The sequence below is a fragment of the Thermobia domestica genome, chromosome 2, assembly GCF_964235325.1.
Source record: "Thermobia domestica chromosome 2, izTheDome1.hap1.1, whole genome shotgun sequence".
Lineage (NCBI taxonomy): Eukaryota > Metazoa > Arthropoda > Insecta > Zygentoma > Lepismatidae > Thermobia > Thermobia domestica.
In genome coordinates this window covers 12802651-12817936 of record NC_137455.1, presented here as the reverse complement: position 1 = coordinate 12817936, position 15286 = coordinate 12802651, and the positions used below count along the sequence as shown (strand labels likewise).

The window sequence follows — 15286 nt, the reverse complement described above, 5'->3', positions numbered from 1 at the left end:
AAAAGTTGAGGTTCTCCCACAGTATAATACTGATCAATATATATATATATATATATATATATATATATATATATATATATATATATATATATATATGGTAAGCAAAAACGAATACACATAAAAGATATATAAAAAGAACCACAAGCTCACAAAGTTTTATTATGTTTCAGGTGGCAGCACAAGTCTAATTATATCTCCGATGGGCTGTGGCAGTATGAGGTTACTACTAGGGATGGCCAAAAATTTTCGGATCCGGATATCCCGGATCCAGTGAGATCCGGATCTCGGATCTGGATCCGAAATTCGGATTTCGGATCTGGGTACGGATCTCGGATCTGGATCCGAAATTCGGGTCTCGGACCTGGATCCGAAATTCGGATCTCGGATCTGGATCCGGATCCGAAATTCGAATCTCAGATCTTGATTCGTATCCAAACCTGCATCTGAAATTGTGATGATAAAATTGAATATCTAAAATTCGTTAAAACTTTTTTTAGGATTCACTGATGTAGTAGGTTGCTGTGGTTTTAAATGTTTCCATAACACGTTTGTGTTACCTTTGTTCTTTATTTTATTTTAACCTTGCAATATTTACATGTTGCACTTTCTGTCTAAGTCTCTTTAGTAAAATGTTTCCCAGTTTGATTTCTTCCCATTTCAGAGTATAGTGAACTGTCTGAAAACTGATGTAAATGGTAACAAATTCCTCTGTTTAGCTCCTCTTCGAAATTTAATGTTAGCTTCACATTGAAAATATTTATTTTTTTCTTAGAAAATAAACTTTCTTCTTTTCTCATATACAAATGAAATATCTTTTAGATAAGGCCCTTCTTATCGCAGGGATAGTAGACAAAACAAACTCTTTATTAATAGTAGTTTCTGACTCACGAGTCCAACCACCAACAAATGTACTAATGAATATCTTTCACTTCGAAGGTATATACAACAAAAAATATAGACTGGTTGGCGTGAACAACTGTAGATTTTTAAACATACACACGAAAATTTCAGGAGAGCGATATGGTTGTGTTCGTTGTATGACTTTGTTACCTAACTTATGGCTTGCCCTTCTGAGGTCGGGAGTTTGTTGGAGTAAATATAAAAGAGATTTCTGTTATTTTTTTCTTCACCCTCCTGGCTTCTTTAATCATACATTGCAAGACGTAACCAAAACATATCCATGCATCGTATCATTGAAGCGTTTTGTGTTTTGTATATTAAAGTGTTCAAAAATATTTAACATATTCGCATTTGTTCATGTGATCTCAGGTTTAATTCTCGGTGGGAACATACATGAGAAAAGTGAAAGCTGAAACAATATGAAAATAGTACATAAAAGTCAGGAAATTGATATTAAAACTTTAGCTATCTATTGGGATTGTAAGGCTGTAGTTAAATTAACCCACACGTTTCGTGAAGATATATTACGTCGTTATTGTTTATTTACTATAAGCTACCAGATACATCCTCAGAAGCCATTTTACACTGTAGTAATCAACAGATGAAAACATTGGAAAAGGAATGAAAGGAAGGTCTCCAGAACCTTAGATCAAGGTACTAACCTAGCATTTGCCCAGTATAACTGAGGAACAACCCTGGAAAATCCTCAGTCAGGATGGCTGGTCTCCGAATTCGAACCCGGTATTATCCAATTGCGAAGCAAGAATCCTAACAAGTAGCCTGAGCTCGCTCCGTATTATTATTATTATTATTTAATTGACGTAATGTTTTAAAATTAGTGCAAATGAAACCGTACTTTCTTTATTGCTGATGTTATAGTTAATAAGCCTACATGAGACATCAGTCCCCCATTAAGAGAGAATACTAGAACTGGAATTCAGGAAGCGAGGGTGAAGAGATTAATAAGGATAAGGAAACTATGTACGATGCAAAAACTGAGTAATTATGACTTCGTCACAGATATATTCACTTACATACGTCAATTAATATTTCTCTGATACATTGCACTCTTACTTTCTATAGTGGCAGGAAAATGGCCCGCTTTTGTAAACGAACACACTAAGCACGTGCGTATAGGCGCAATGTCCGTGCAAAGAAACATAGGTAAAACTAGAAAAAAAAAAAATAGGGTAAGCGAGGGGAAAATGATAAACCGCCCTTCAACTTGAAAAAAAAGAAAAAAGAAAACTAAAAATAACTAAACTTAGAGCTACGAAAGACTCGAGGCGAATTTTATTGAAAAGATTGTTTTTCCTTAGTGATTAGTTGTGCTAACTATGAACATGAATTAAAAAGAAAACAAGTAGCTAGCTCTGAGTTTCCCAAACTAGTTGAAAAGAAAATATTGGATAAAATTTAATAATAAAGAAGCCATTTATGATAATTAAAACAAACTAAATTCTTGGCACGACAGTTCTTTGTTTCCTACCAGCGGGCTTACGTTGAAAGTGGGGATGTGTAGTCAACGCATCGACACCCGAAGTCCCTAATGCCGGCTTTCTAGACTGGAGTCCGCTACCACTTACTTAAGATAACTCCCCAATTGTCCTCGCGATGCTGGGTCAACATCGAAATTGTTGAGTGCCTCTCCGGGAATTGAACCCATGATCACGGGCACCTAAGGCACGCTCTCTGTCTTCTATAGACGAAAAGCTATAGTTACCCACATTGTCTAATACAGAAATAAGTTCTGATTCTCTAATAGCTGCTGATGGTGATAGTCAAGGTTCACCGAAGCATGATCCCAAACCCAAACTGAGATATTGATGTCACTGGAATGCCCGAAAAGTCATTGTGGGTAAGTGAATTGCCCACTTGTCAGGATGAAGGGCGATGGTGATGTGAAATGCGGGGCTGTCAGAGGTACTACTTATGATAATTGGATTTATAATATTCTATGTTGCCATAAACCCTCTTCAGGAACAAAACTGTTAATCTTAGCTTTGAAAATGAAATAAGGAGTTTTTTGCTATCATTAGGTTGCATTAGGAATTATCGGATTTATTTTAACGCTTAACTTTTACATCTCTTCTGATTTACGAATATTTAAATCGCGATTATCCCCTTAAGGTCAATTAGTGATATTTTAACTCATTTCGAACCAACTATATATATAGTTAGTCTTGTTATATGGGAGTAATTGAGACCAGAAGCAGTCTACAGGCTAAGTCCAAAAGAATCTTGGCCGACCTCCTGATAAACCACGTCTTTCAGCAAGGTGAATTGTGGCAATCCGATACCCACATGAGGAAGTCTTCGGTTCAGTGTGAAAGCTTCCATAAGAACCAGCACTCTAATCAGTAAAATGTGCTTTGCTAATTTTTATTCAATGTGAAAGTACCTAACTTTATTGCCAGAAAAGAAAAGGCATTTATTTAAAACAAGTCGCCATTACAGTTTTCGTATTTGAACACAACACTCAGGAAAAGTCATGTTAAAGCGCAACTTGCCCCTGAAAAAGAATATTTATCTGTTTTTAGTTTCTCGTGTTCCCCAAAGTACCGGTACATGTGGAATTAGTGCTCGCCTTCCGCTCGCATTACCTAGGTAAAACGGCTACGATCTTGGTACTAGTACTTGTTTCGGTGTCCAGATCTCAAATCAGGGTTGGCAAAAACCATGGTTTTTATTAAAAAAACCAAAAAAACCGGTTTTTTTGGTTTAAACCAGGTTTTTATGGTTTAAATGATTTGCTCTATATATTCATATCATATATGGACAGAAATAAGTTTGTTTCGCCTTGATCTTATTATGGAACAACCGGGTTATGCTGGAAGGGGTCACATAAGCTTAAAGCGGAATAAAAACCGCTTTCGAGTTACATCCGAGAGAAATTGTCCTCCATTTGAACTCAGAACCAGGACTAATTGGCCACAAATGAGATACGTCTGCCGACTCACTCACGAAGGAATCCTGATAAAAAAATACGTTGTACTGATCTTTACATGCTTCTTAATATAACTGTCACGAGTCATTTCAGAAGGACAAAAAGATAAACAGTTGCGCAAGTGAAACCATTACACAGAATTACATATGAACAATTTCAAAGTACGACGGAGTACAGAAGAACTAATTTAGTTCAAGTTAGTTAACAACGACTTTTATTGGTCCAAATTAAAGAAATATACCGACTTAATCTGCATATCAATAAGAAAAGTGAATAAAGATACGAATTATTTGAGTCCACTTTGGCTCAAACTCATTTATACCTAGATAGATACCAAAGATACTTATTTCACTAAATGCCTCTTGTGGGGTCTGTATGACACCCCCTTCCCCCCCACACACACACACACAAAAAGTACGACATTTTCAATGTATTTTATCCATAGTAAACATTGAAACGAAACAGTATTTAGAATTTTTCTTCGATTGCAATTACATAACAATAATAACAACTACAAAAAATCACAAAATAAACATTTATAAACTTGTAAAAAAAAGTTGCTTTTGTAGTATAATCTTTTTGAGTAATGAATGGGGAATTTAGGTCTGAATATAATACGAATAATATACGGGAGTGAAACGTGATAACCCACAAATGTGTGTTCATCAAGATTTTACAAACACTTACACTTTTACGTACATTTTTTGTCTTTTGGTTTAAACCAGTTGGTTTTTTTGAAAAAACCAGCTGGTTTAAACCTTGGTTTAAACCATGGTTTAAACCACCTTGGTTTAAACCAGCCAACCCTGTCTCAAATATTTATCTTTCAGCCTGATTCTATGTATGAATCCGAAATTTCAAATCTAGATAAGGGGCACCAAAATTCATAGTTTATTCTCGGTGCTCATATTGTGATTTACTAAATAATTATTAAATCTAATTGTAAGGTATACATTTGATATTTTGAGCAGACTGAGCAAGATAAATATACGTAAAAACTAGTCAATACTTGTCTTAACTGCTTATGTTTTCTTAACTGTCAATGAAATAAGTGTATTCAGGAATTTTAAATATTCGAGTTTTGTATTCCGGTTTCAAGTATAAATATATGTGTATTTCATCTCGGTCCTGCAACCAGGTGGACCTAGATTCGACATTCGAACTCTCATCCGATCAAATCAGATTTTTTTAGTAAGGCAAGCATTTGATCTTTAGTGTAGAATGAAGGAGACAAATAGACTTGTCAATATTCGTCTTAATTTTCTGTTTTCTTCTTCACTGTCAGGACCTCGTGAAATTACATTCGGTGAATTTTTGATATTCAAGTTTATCACAATTTAGGTGGGATGTGGGTTTGGATAAGAATAAAGATCTGAGATCCGGATTTCGGATGCAGATCCGAATTTCGAACCCAGATCCGAGATCCGAATCCAGATCCGAAATCCGAGATCCGAATCCTGATCCGAGATCCGAATCCAGATTCGAAATCCGAGATCCGGATCCGAGATTCGAGATCCGGATCCAGATCCGAGATCCAGATCCGAGATCCGAATCCAGATTCGAAATCCGAGATCCGGATCCAGATCCGAGATTCGAGATCCGAATCCAGATTCGAAATCCGAGATCCGAATCCAGATTCGAAATCTGAGATCCGGATCCAGATCCGAGATCCGAATCCAGATTCGAAATCCGAGATCCGAATCCAGATTCGAAATCCGAGATCCGGATCCAGATCCGAGATCCGAATCCAGATTCGAAATCCGAGATCCGAATCCAGATTCGAAATCCGAGATCCGAATCCAGATTCGAAATCCGAGATCCGGATCCAAAGGATCCGGACCCAATCGGATCCGGATCTTCGGATCCGGCCATCCCTAGTTACTACCTTTCGAAAATAAAGGGAAAGCAAGAAAAAAACGTCTCTGGACGTGTGTCGTGTTACCAAAACGGCACACATTAAACATTTGTAGAGGGTGTATAAACTTGGTGAGTTTTTGGTTCTTTTCATATATCTTTTATGTGTGTTCGTGTAATACTTTTGAAATTATAGCCTTTTCAAAATGAATGAAACATTTATGCAGACCCTATCTATCTTTATACATATATTTAAAAAAAAATTAGAAGGCAACAACTTGGATATATACTGCCAAACTGAATATATAATTTTGATAAGCAAATTATCTTTAAAATAAAACAAAACCCAACAAAACATCTTGAACTGTTCCAGAAACAAAACATTTTAATATTTTGCCAAAAATTGCACGTGAGAAATGGCGTCCATGAAGTTTGTTCTTACTTTGTCCTGAATTTTAATATGTTAAATTCCAGAACATCTGAGACTACCAAGGTAAGCTTCTGCCTGAATTAATATGGACTGTGTCATATATACAGGGTGAGCTGTATTCATTCATTACTTTTTTAATACTTAACCAATATTCATAAAAAACAAAAAGCATTTTGTTCTTTACAATGTTAGAGTTGTATACATTGCTAAAATTTCACCTAAGGACCACAATTGGCCACCAGATTAAGTAAACGGTTAGGGATGTTTGCGACAGATTACTGCAGATACTCCGGCAATACGTTTGTAAGAACCTGGCGAATTCGCTTCTCCAATTCATCAAGAGATTTTAGTTTTGTGCGATAAAATTCCTCTTTCGCCCACCCTCTGATGACGGAGTAGCAGGGTGTTAAACCAGGACTCCTTGCTGGTCATTGAAATTGACTACGAACTAGCATCCAAAAAAATGGGTGTCCAGCCACACGGACAGATCGTGTGAAATCAGGTGGGGCCCTATTTTGTATATTAGGTCGTTGTAACTGTCCACACCGATAAAACACCGTGAACATTATGTCTTAGCAAAGTGCCATTCTGCATTCATTGTGTCCCGAATGGCATATGGACCATTAATGTTCGTTGTTCATGTCGCACCGCATTATGACCTTTGAGCGATGTTCCCCCAACATGCAACACAGTTTCATCTGACCGCAGGACATTACCGAAAAGATCCAAGATCCAGAAAAAATCCATCATCTCCCCCTACTAGAACCGATGATTACAATCTTCTGGTGATTCCTGACAACAATGTGGTTCCTTTTCAATTGAACGTCCCACGATTATGCCCTTTAGGCTAAGAGAGCGATGATTACGGCAGGTGAATGATGATGGATGATGGAAAAATTGGTGGAATGAGAATGTTGAAGGAAATGGGAATACACGAAAAACCCACAAATACGATGTTGTCCACCACAAAATAACCTGACCGGGCATCGAACCAGCGACTCCACATACCAAAAGCAAGCGCTCTCCATTGAGCCACCGTGACTCCCTAATGTGGTTTCAATGGACGAAAATTCACCCCTTCCTTCAGAATAGTGTTGTAAAAAAACGGTTTTTTTTCTGTGAAGTTTTTTTTCAATAAAAAACACCGTTTTTTTCATGTTTTTTTTCAAAAGTCTGTTTTTTTTCTGGCAACTATTATTTATTGATTTATGTTGCAGATTATTGAAATAATCAACAGAACTTGAGTCGAAGCCCTCGTAACATACAAATCGTTTGTTTCTTTGAACCTATACGAGCAAAATTGTGTGATTATTCCTTTCGGCCCCAGGTCATTTTTGGCGTTTTCCTACATTTCCAGTTAGGGACTTATTGCTCAAAAACTATTCATTCGATTGATATGGTTAAGGCCTTGTTTTTAAGAAAATGGATGTGGCTATTTTTTGGTGTAAGTTATATTGAAGTGTTGCCAACGGGTGCGAAATTATTGAGGGAAATGTAGGGGTGAAAATTTACAAAAAATTCCCTAACCGAATTTCAAATTTTTTTTTGTATCTAGCACCACTGCTGCTATATGGATTCAAGTCACCTAAACAAATCTTTGGTGTGTTGACAAGGTACAGTGAAATCCTGAAGTCGCTGGCTTCCATTCAAAGAGGGAAAGAAAAAATTCTGTCATACACATGAAATTTTGAGCCTCAGAAGCAAAAATCAAATATGCCGGGGTACAGCTTCTCTAATTATCCTATTGAAACTTTTTATGGTGCGTTCTGTAGGGCAAAGAGAAAGCTTTCAGGTAGTGGTACGTTTGTTTCAATGTAGCCAGTAAGAGGGTAATAATAGAGGGGAAAAGGGAAAATTTCCTAATTTTTCACCTAATAGCGGGAATTAATTGTTTTGGCTCGAAACGCTGCCATCAGACAGACGAAAACTATCTGAAAATAAACCGTAGTGCTCCAAGAATATATCCTACAAGTATCATGGCGATATATAACGAAGTAAGCATGAAATTAAAAAAAAAAAAATCTCATTCTACCTCAGAAATTCACCATTTTCTTACCATTTCCAGAACATGTTTTATTATAAACCTCAAATGTACTTACCCTAATTATTCTAGTAAAACGTTTTATGGTGCGCTGTGTAGGCTAAGGATGAGGCTGTTAGACACTGGTACATTTATTCGAATGTAGCCAACAAGAAGGAAATAATAGGAATAAAAAAGGTAATTTTTCCCAAAATTTGCCTCTAAAATCTGGAATTAAATTTTTTTGTAGCTAGCAACACTACTATCAGACACACACAAACTAACTTAAAATAAGCTTTGGTATCCCTCTAATATATCCTACAAGTATTGTGACGATATCTAATAAAGTAAGCATGTCAATAAAAATATCTCATTCTACCTTTAAAAAAATCACAGTTATCTTTCCAATTAGAGAACAAGGTCCACTGTAAACCGCAACTGTACTTCCCCTAATTATCCTATTGAAACTTTCTATAGTGCGATGTGTAGAGAAAACACGAGACTTCCAGATACTGGTACGTTTGTTCCAATATAGCCAACAAGAGGGAAATAATAGAGACAAAACGTATATTTTTTCCAAAATTTCCCCCTAAAATCTGGAATTAAAATATTCTGTAGCTGGCAACACTGCTACCAAACAGACGCAAACTATCTTAAATTATACATTGGTACACTACTAATATATCCTACAAGTATTGTAGCGATATTTAAGGAACAAAGCTTCTAATTACCAAAAATATATTACGGTAAACAGAAAAGTAAGGGAAAACTAGAAAAATCAAGGGCTAGAACCTAAATACAAATTTTACGTGCGCCCTCTAATTACCCCATTGTAACAATCTGTACTTTCGTTTGTTAAGTAAGGACAAATGTTTGATTGGCGTAAGTTGACTTGCACTCGGATGTATAGGTACGGATTTATAAACAAAAATTTCTAATTTTTTGCCCAAATATAGGAGAATTTTAATTTTCCTAATTGGAAACACTGCGCGCAGGCCCGTCCAATTGATGTCAACAGTTAGGTATCCATCCAAGCTATCTACCTGGCAAGTCTTAAGGATGTCTTTCTACAACGAAGGAAGCTACAGGGGAAAAAAGTAAAGGAAATTCGAAATTAGAAAATTCTCGAATTTTTGACTGGGATGAAATTTGAGAAGGAAATTCGACACCAGAAGAAAAAGAAATTAATATGATAAACTATAGTCCAACCACATTTTGCAAGAGTAATATCCCGATATCTTAATTAGTGTCCACACTGGAGCGGATTAAACAAGTGACACATCCGTGTGTGTCACTTTGGCCACCGAGTATACATTTGATTACATTTTTTTGACTACTAACACGTGTTGTTGTTGTAGTTATAGTCTCGACTAATAATAATATTGTTGTAAACAATAACTTTATAAGGAAAATTTTCTCTCCTTTTTACATCTTAGTTCCAACACTGTTGGTGAGAAATGCAGGGTGTTTCAAAATAAATTTTGGGATTTTAAGTCTTCGTAGTACTTATTACATTTTACGTACAATTATAAGCAATGCATCAAGTAAAAGAGCACCTCAAACAGTCTTAGCTACAAGTGTTCAATGTGAGATTCATTCCTCACACGGCACACATCGAGTCGATAGGCGAGAAAGGCCCATAACCTTTCCGCCATATGGCACAAAACACATACAATTTAGGGGAGTCTCGTTTCAAGTGTACCATCTCCTGAGGATTTGCTGACGGCCAGATACAAACATTATGAGTGTTCACATTAGCTCTTAGGTGAAATGTCGATTTATCACTGAAGACGACACGATCCAGAAAATCTTCATTGTTATGCAGCAATATTTCACTTGCGAAATTGGCACGTAAACCGTAGTCTGTAGGCTTTAGACCTGTAACAACTGCAAACGATAAGAACGTAGTTGCAATCGTCTCCTTAATATTCTTCACACAGACGGTTGCACTATACAAATTCAGTCTTTATTAAAACACAAAAAGCTTTCTGCTCTCTAGTCTCCATCTTTGCAACTTGCTCTTTCTAACGGCAGACGAAAGAAACAATGCATGTACATGCTTGCGTACAAAACTGTTTGAGTTGCTCTTTCATTTGATATAATATTTATAATTGTAAGTTAATTGTAATAGATACTACAAAGTTTCAAAACCCTAATATTAATTTTGAAACACCCTGCATTACTTCAAATTGAGTCATCCTATATTCAGGTCCTAGTCAATTTGTCGCCTCCCCCTTTCTCCAGAAAAAACAAATCTTAGAAGTCATGATTTTAAGTATGCTACTCCAGCATGAACAACAAAGGTGAGGGTAAATGCAGTCGCACTCAGAAAGGCTTAAATACATACTAAAAATGCAATTCTGTTGTGTCTGTTTTTTTCTTTAAATGTTAATCTATTATGATAGTGAAAGATAAAGCAAACACACCTGCAGAGGAAAGATGGTAATCCTTTTTATAGAATTCACTATCAAGCCTCAATCTCAATGTATCAGTTTGCAATTCCTGTGCAACTAGCTCTTTTATCTTTATTTCTTGATTTTTCTTCTACATCTTCTAACATTTTTTTTTTAAAAAAACTTGTTTCTATCTTCAATGATAAGGAATTTGCTTCTGACAAAAACAAGACTACTCTCATATCAAAACTGTGATAACTTACTAATGGAACAGATATTCACTACTATTCGAGAATTGAATTCTTACATTTGACAACAATCAAGCAATTTGTGCTCGGATTTATTCGACCATTTGCTTTAGCATTGTCCATGTGGCCTTAAACTAATGCAACCTAAACATAATTTATGAATGTTGTATTCAAATAGAAGGTCAGCTTAGTAAATGTAACTACCATCATCATGAAGTCTGTTTCCAACAAGAAATATTTAATTTAAATAATATACTTATGACAGATTTTGCCGGACCATCCAAGCTTGCCGTTCCACGCAAATGCACGTGCTGCATATATACAGTGGCGTATTTAGGGGGGCTTCCGGGCTTAAGCCCCCCGAAATCTTTCTTACTATAGTAAAGTATATGAAATATCTTGCAGAATTTTCACATCTTCAGGCAAATCCCCCCGAAAGTTAGGAAAGTCCCTCTCGAAACAAAATCGTAAATACGCTACTGCATATATGGTAGAGCCGGCTCTGCATATCATATATATCTGGTCGACAAATTATTTATATATGACATTTAGAAAAATACTATTAGGCAAATTAGTATTAAGGAGTGCGATTTAAGTTAAGGTTACTGGCAAAAACCATGCATAAAACAAAAGCAACTCGTTCGATGTCAATGAAAGTTTCACCCTTTGCTCGTCATAGTATCTCTCGAGCGTATGCTAAGTCTGAGTGCGTAATCATGAACGGGAAGCGAATGACAGCCGAACAGTCCAAGGCTGTCCGCGAGCGGCTTATCCAATTCTACGAGAACCAGTGCTCGCATGACTTTACGGTTGCTTTAAACCACTTTAAGTGTGAATACCCTTATAGTACTGTGCATAGAATGTTGAAAAATTATGTGGAGACTGGTGAAGCATCAAGAAAGAAGAAATCTGGTCGTCCAATTTCAAAATGTACACAAAAAGTGAAAAGTGCGATTAGACGAGAACTTTTGAAGAATCCTAACTTGTCAAACCGTGTTTTAGGACGAAAATATCAAATTTCTGAATTCTGTGTAAGGAAGATCAAGAAAGAACACGGATTCAAAGTTGAAACATGTAAAAGTGCACCCTTTTATACCGAAGAACAGAAGAAGCGCGCTAAGATCAATTGCCGCAAACTCTCTGACAAGAAGTTCGCGAACAAGATTGTGATCATGGATGATGACACTTATTGTTACCAAAATTTAGCGCTGGCGCCTGTTTCCAAGTATGTATCATACATTGATAAACGTCAAGTTAGTCCTAGCAAGTTCGTAAAACCTAAAGACAGGTATGCGAAGAAGTTTCTGATCTGGCAAGCGATCGCGGCAAACGGTAAAGTTTCGGCTGCTGTTGTTCACAGTGGGACAATCAACGGTGACCGCTATTTAGAGTGTATTGAAAAGGTTTTGATTCCATGGATACAAAAAGAATTTAGCGGACATGATATTGTGTTTTGGCCCGATATGGCGTCCTCGCATTATGTGAAAAAAGTGCGCGACGCGCTTACTGACGCTGGTATCGAGTTTGTCTGCAAAAACGAGAACGCGCCAAAAGTTCCTCAGGCTAGACCCATTGAACGTTTTTGGGCTCTAGTTAAACGCGAAATGGCTAAAAAGCATACTTTCATCAAAGATGTAAAAGACATGCAAAAAAAGTGGTCAGAAATTGCAAAAGAAGTGTCAAAAAGTAGTGGACAAGCGCTTTTCAGGAAGTTCCGGATCAAGCTTCGAGAAATCAGTCGCAAGGGTGTCTACAGCGTCAAATAGCAAACTAGTTCTTTTTTCAGTTATCATTTGTTTATTATATTTAAATGTGTTTTGTTTTTTTAAGAAATGAAAAAGTTATTACAAAAATTCAAAGTTCCCTTAACTTAAATCGCACTCCTTAGTTTTTACCTTTAGACAAGTTAGTGGAATTTTATACTGCTCGTGACATTATTTTCGTACTTATTAAAGGCCTGCTTTCACGAAAAAACAAAATTTCATTTCTACTTTTATTTCTTAGTTGATATTGATGAAAACTGCTGAAACCCGAATTGTTAATAGGTATGGTATTCATGTAAATTGTAAAATATTTGTAGCGTATCAGTATCTAGCGTTTAATTTATGTTGCATTTTACGGTGATTACACCTACATAAAAATATTTCATACTTAAATAGACGTAAGATGCATTACAAATGACTATTTGAAAAAAAACGAAATTTAGAAAAAAAACGAGAGGCAATGTTTTTTTTTCTAAAAAAAACGTACATTTCTGAAAAAATACGAACCGTTTTTTTTTCTATTTACAACACTACTTCAGAATAATTCGGATTGTATCGGGCTAAACCACTTTCGTAAGTACATGTCTATTATTCCTAAGGAGCAAATATATCCTGCACCGCTTGCACATTTTCCTATGTCCTAACTGTTGAAAGGAGACCGCATCTCTTAATAGCTGCTATAGAACCTGTTGGCCATTAGCTTCGAATGACAATTCCTCATGGTCTTTGCATCTACCGAGGCACGAGGTCCTTTCACACTTCGCCACTATCTCTAACTTGTGCCTCGAGATGCATACTTCGTACCGGGATGCCAGCTGAACTTGCTCACGCAAGATTAGATGTTGTGACATGGTTCGCCACTGATATCGGCAATAACATAAATGAGGTATCATGTAATAAATCCTATCATTGTAAGAAACAGAACGCTTTTTGTTTCATGAAAATCGGTTAAGTATTTTAAAAATTATAGCAATTTTCAATAGGGAGTTAATTCCCACCCACCCTGTAAACTCCTCTTGAAAATCTCCAACCAAATTTCTAAGCAAAGGTTCTAAAATGTTGACCCGCACATATAGGCAGAGTTAGAAAAATAAACTCGTCTGCTCGCCAGTGGCGATTACTTTTTTACATTTGTGGAGTAAAATCCGATCAATCACAAACGTGAATTCAAGAATAAATAGCACATGACACTTTTTTTTATTTGTAAGACACGCCAATAAAATAAAAAATGTGTTGTTATGTTTACTGTGTCGCAAAGTGATTTTTGTTTATTTGTATAAACACTGTGACTGCAGAACGGTCTGGCTAGTAATGGCGAGTACTTGCAAGCAAGATTTTTCAAGCCCTGCATATAAGTGAAGGTTGGTTAGTAGCCAAGTTGTTTAGTTTCTTTATGGCAACCTAATGAGGATGCGGGCTAGTGTTCCACAGCCCTGCCAATCTCTAATAAGTCTTCTGTTTTAATTACCTAATATTAACCCCATGGAGTTCCCTTATATTTACTAGGAATGGCCAATTCCGGAATTTTTACCTCCGGAATCCGGAAAAACTTCGGATTTCGGAAAAAATCCGAAATTTAGAATTTTTTTCCGAATTCCAGAATTTTTCCGGAAAGTGAAATTTCCGATTCCGGAAAATTTTGACCATCTCTAATATTTACAATAATACCATACAGACTAAATATTTTGAATTCAGAAAAACAAGGCAACTCTATGTGAAACTGCAACCTAAATAATCCATTAACTTGCAGGTCAAGTTTAGGCACACCACTAGAAATATCTGTCAGAAACTATAATCCTTTCTTGATTATTTTTTATTACCCTCCAAAAGATTTACACTGGGCATACGACAATACTCCATTTTGCATAAATGGAGTAGACTACAAGAATTAATTGTAAAAAAAATTAAATTCTTTCACGATTTGCGTACATATACAGCGCCCGGACATATGCCATAAAAACTAGTGAAAAAAACATGCTAGCTGGCTCCTGAAAAGCATAACTGTTATCTTAGGGTGTGTCCGAGAACAGGCGTGTCAGCAGTGGTGGGCATACGCGTGAGGGTAATGAACACATGTAGGTTTTCACAGTAATATGAGCACTTTCCTATAGCATTTTTAATGATTTCACACTAAGAACGCTACATTTCTAAACACAAAATACAGCTTTTGTACACTGTGAAGAAATATACAGCCGGCAGTAAATAGTATCTAATACAATCATCTTTCATATGCAATCACTCATTTTAACCACTGTATTACTATTTAATTCTACTGCCTGCAAAAATTTGTTCCTTATATACATGCCTTTTCATTCAGAGTATTGTTGAGTTTTTACCTGTAAACTTTGCAAAATGCAGTGCCTAAACATGACCTGCACCTCAGTTAAACCCCTTGTTACCGTACTATATGATAGATGATGAAAGTAACTGATTTTATTTCCTAGTTTGTTTACCTTATTTGAGATCCATCGCTTTTATCAGGTCGGAACTTCCCACTATTCTGTAACACCATCTTCTTCTAATTATCACTCCTTTAATAGTAGGCCACAATAATAAATGCGTAATGTAGGAATTACATTATCTACTCTACTATTATTTAAAATAAATAGAATTTTCTGTAATACGACAACTCGTCACAATAAACAGATCCACAGCTGAACCTGGCACGATGGTGACATTTTTCCCGCTCAATAAGAGTTGACAGTTCATGATAAAATATTGTTCTATTAGC

General features: G+C 36.2%; 1 protein-coding gene across 1 annotated transcript in view; it reads right to left on the bottom strand.

Annotated features, from left to right (window-relative positions):
- Window positions 1–15256, bottom strand: part of PolE1 (DNA polymerase epsilon catalytic subunit 1) — a 138663-nt gene extending 123407 nt beyond the window's left edge. The window contains exon 1 of the mRNA XM_081738559.1: window positions 15009–15256. Coding sequence (XP_081594685.1) covers window positions 15009–15067 — 59 coding nt within the window. The 5' untranslated portion in view covers window positions 15068–15256. The remainder of the gene's footprint in view (window positions 1–15008) is intronic.
- Window positions 15257–15286: the final 30 nt, after the last annotated feature.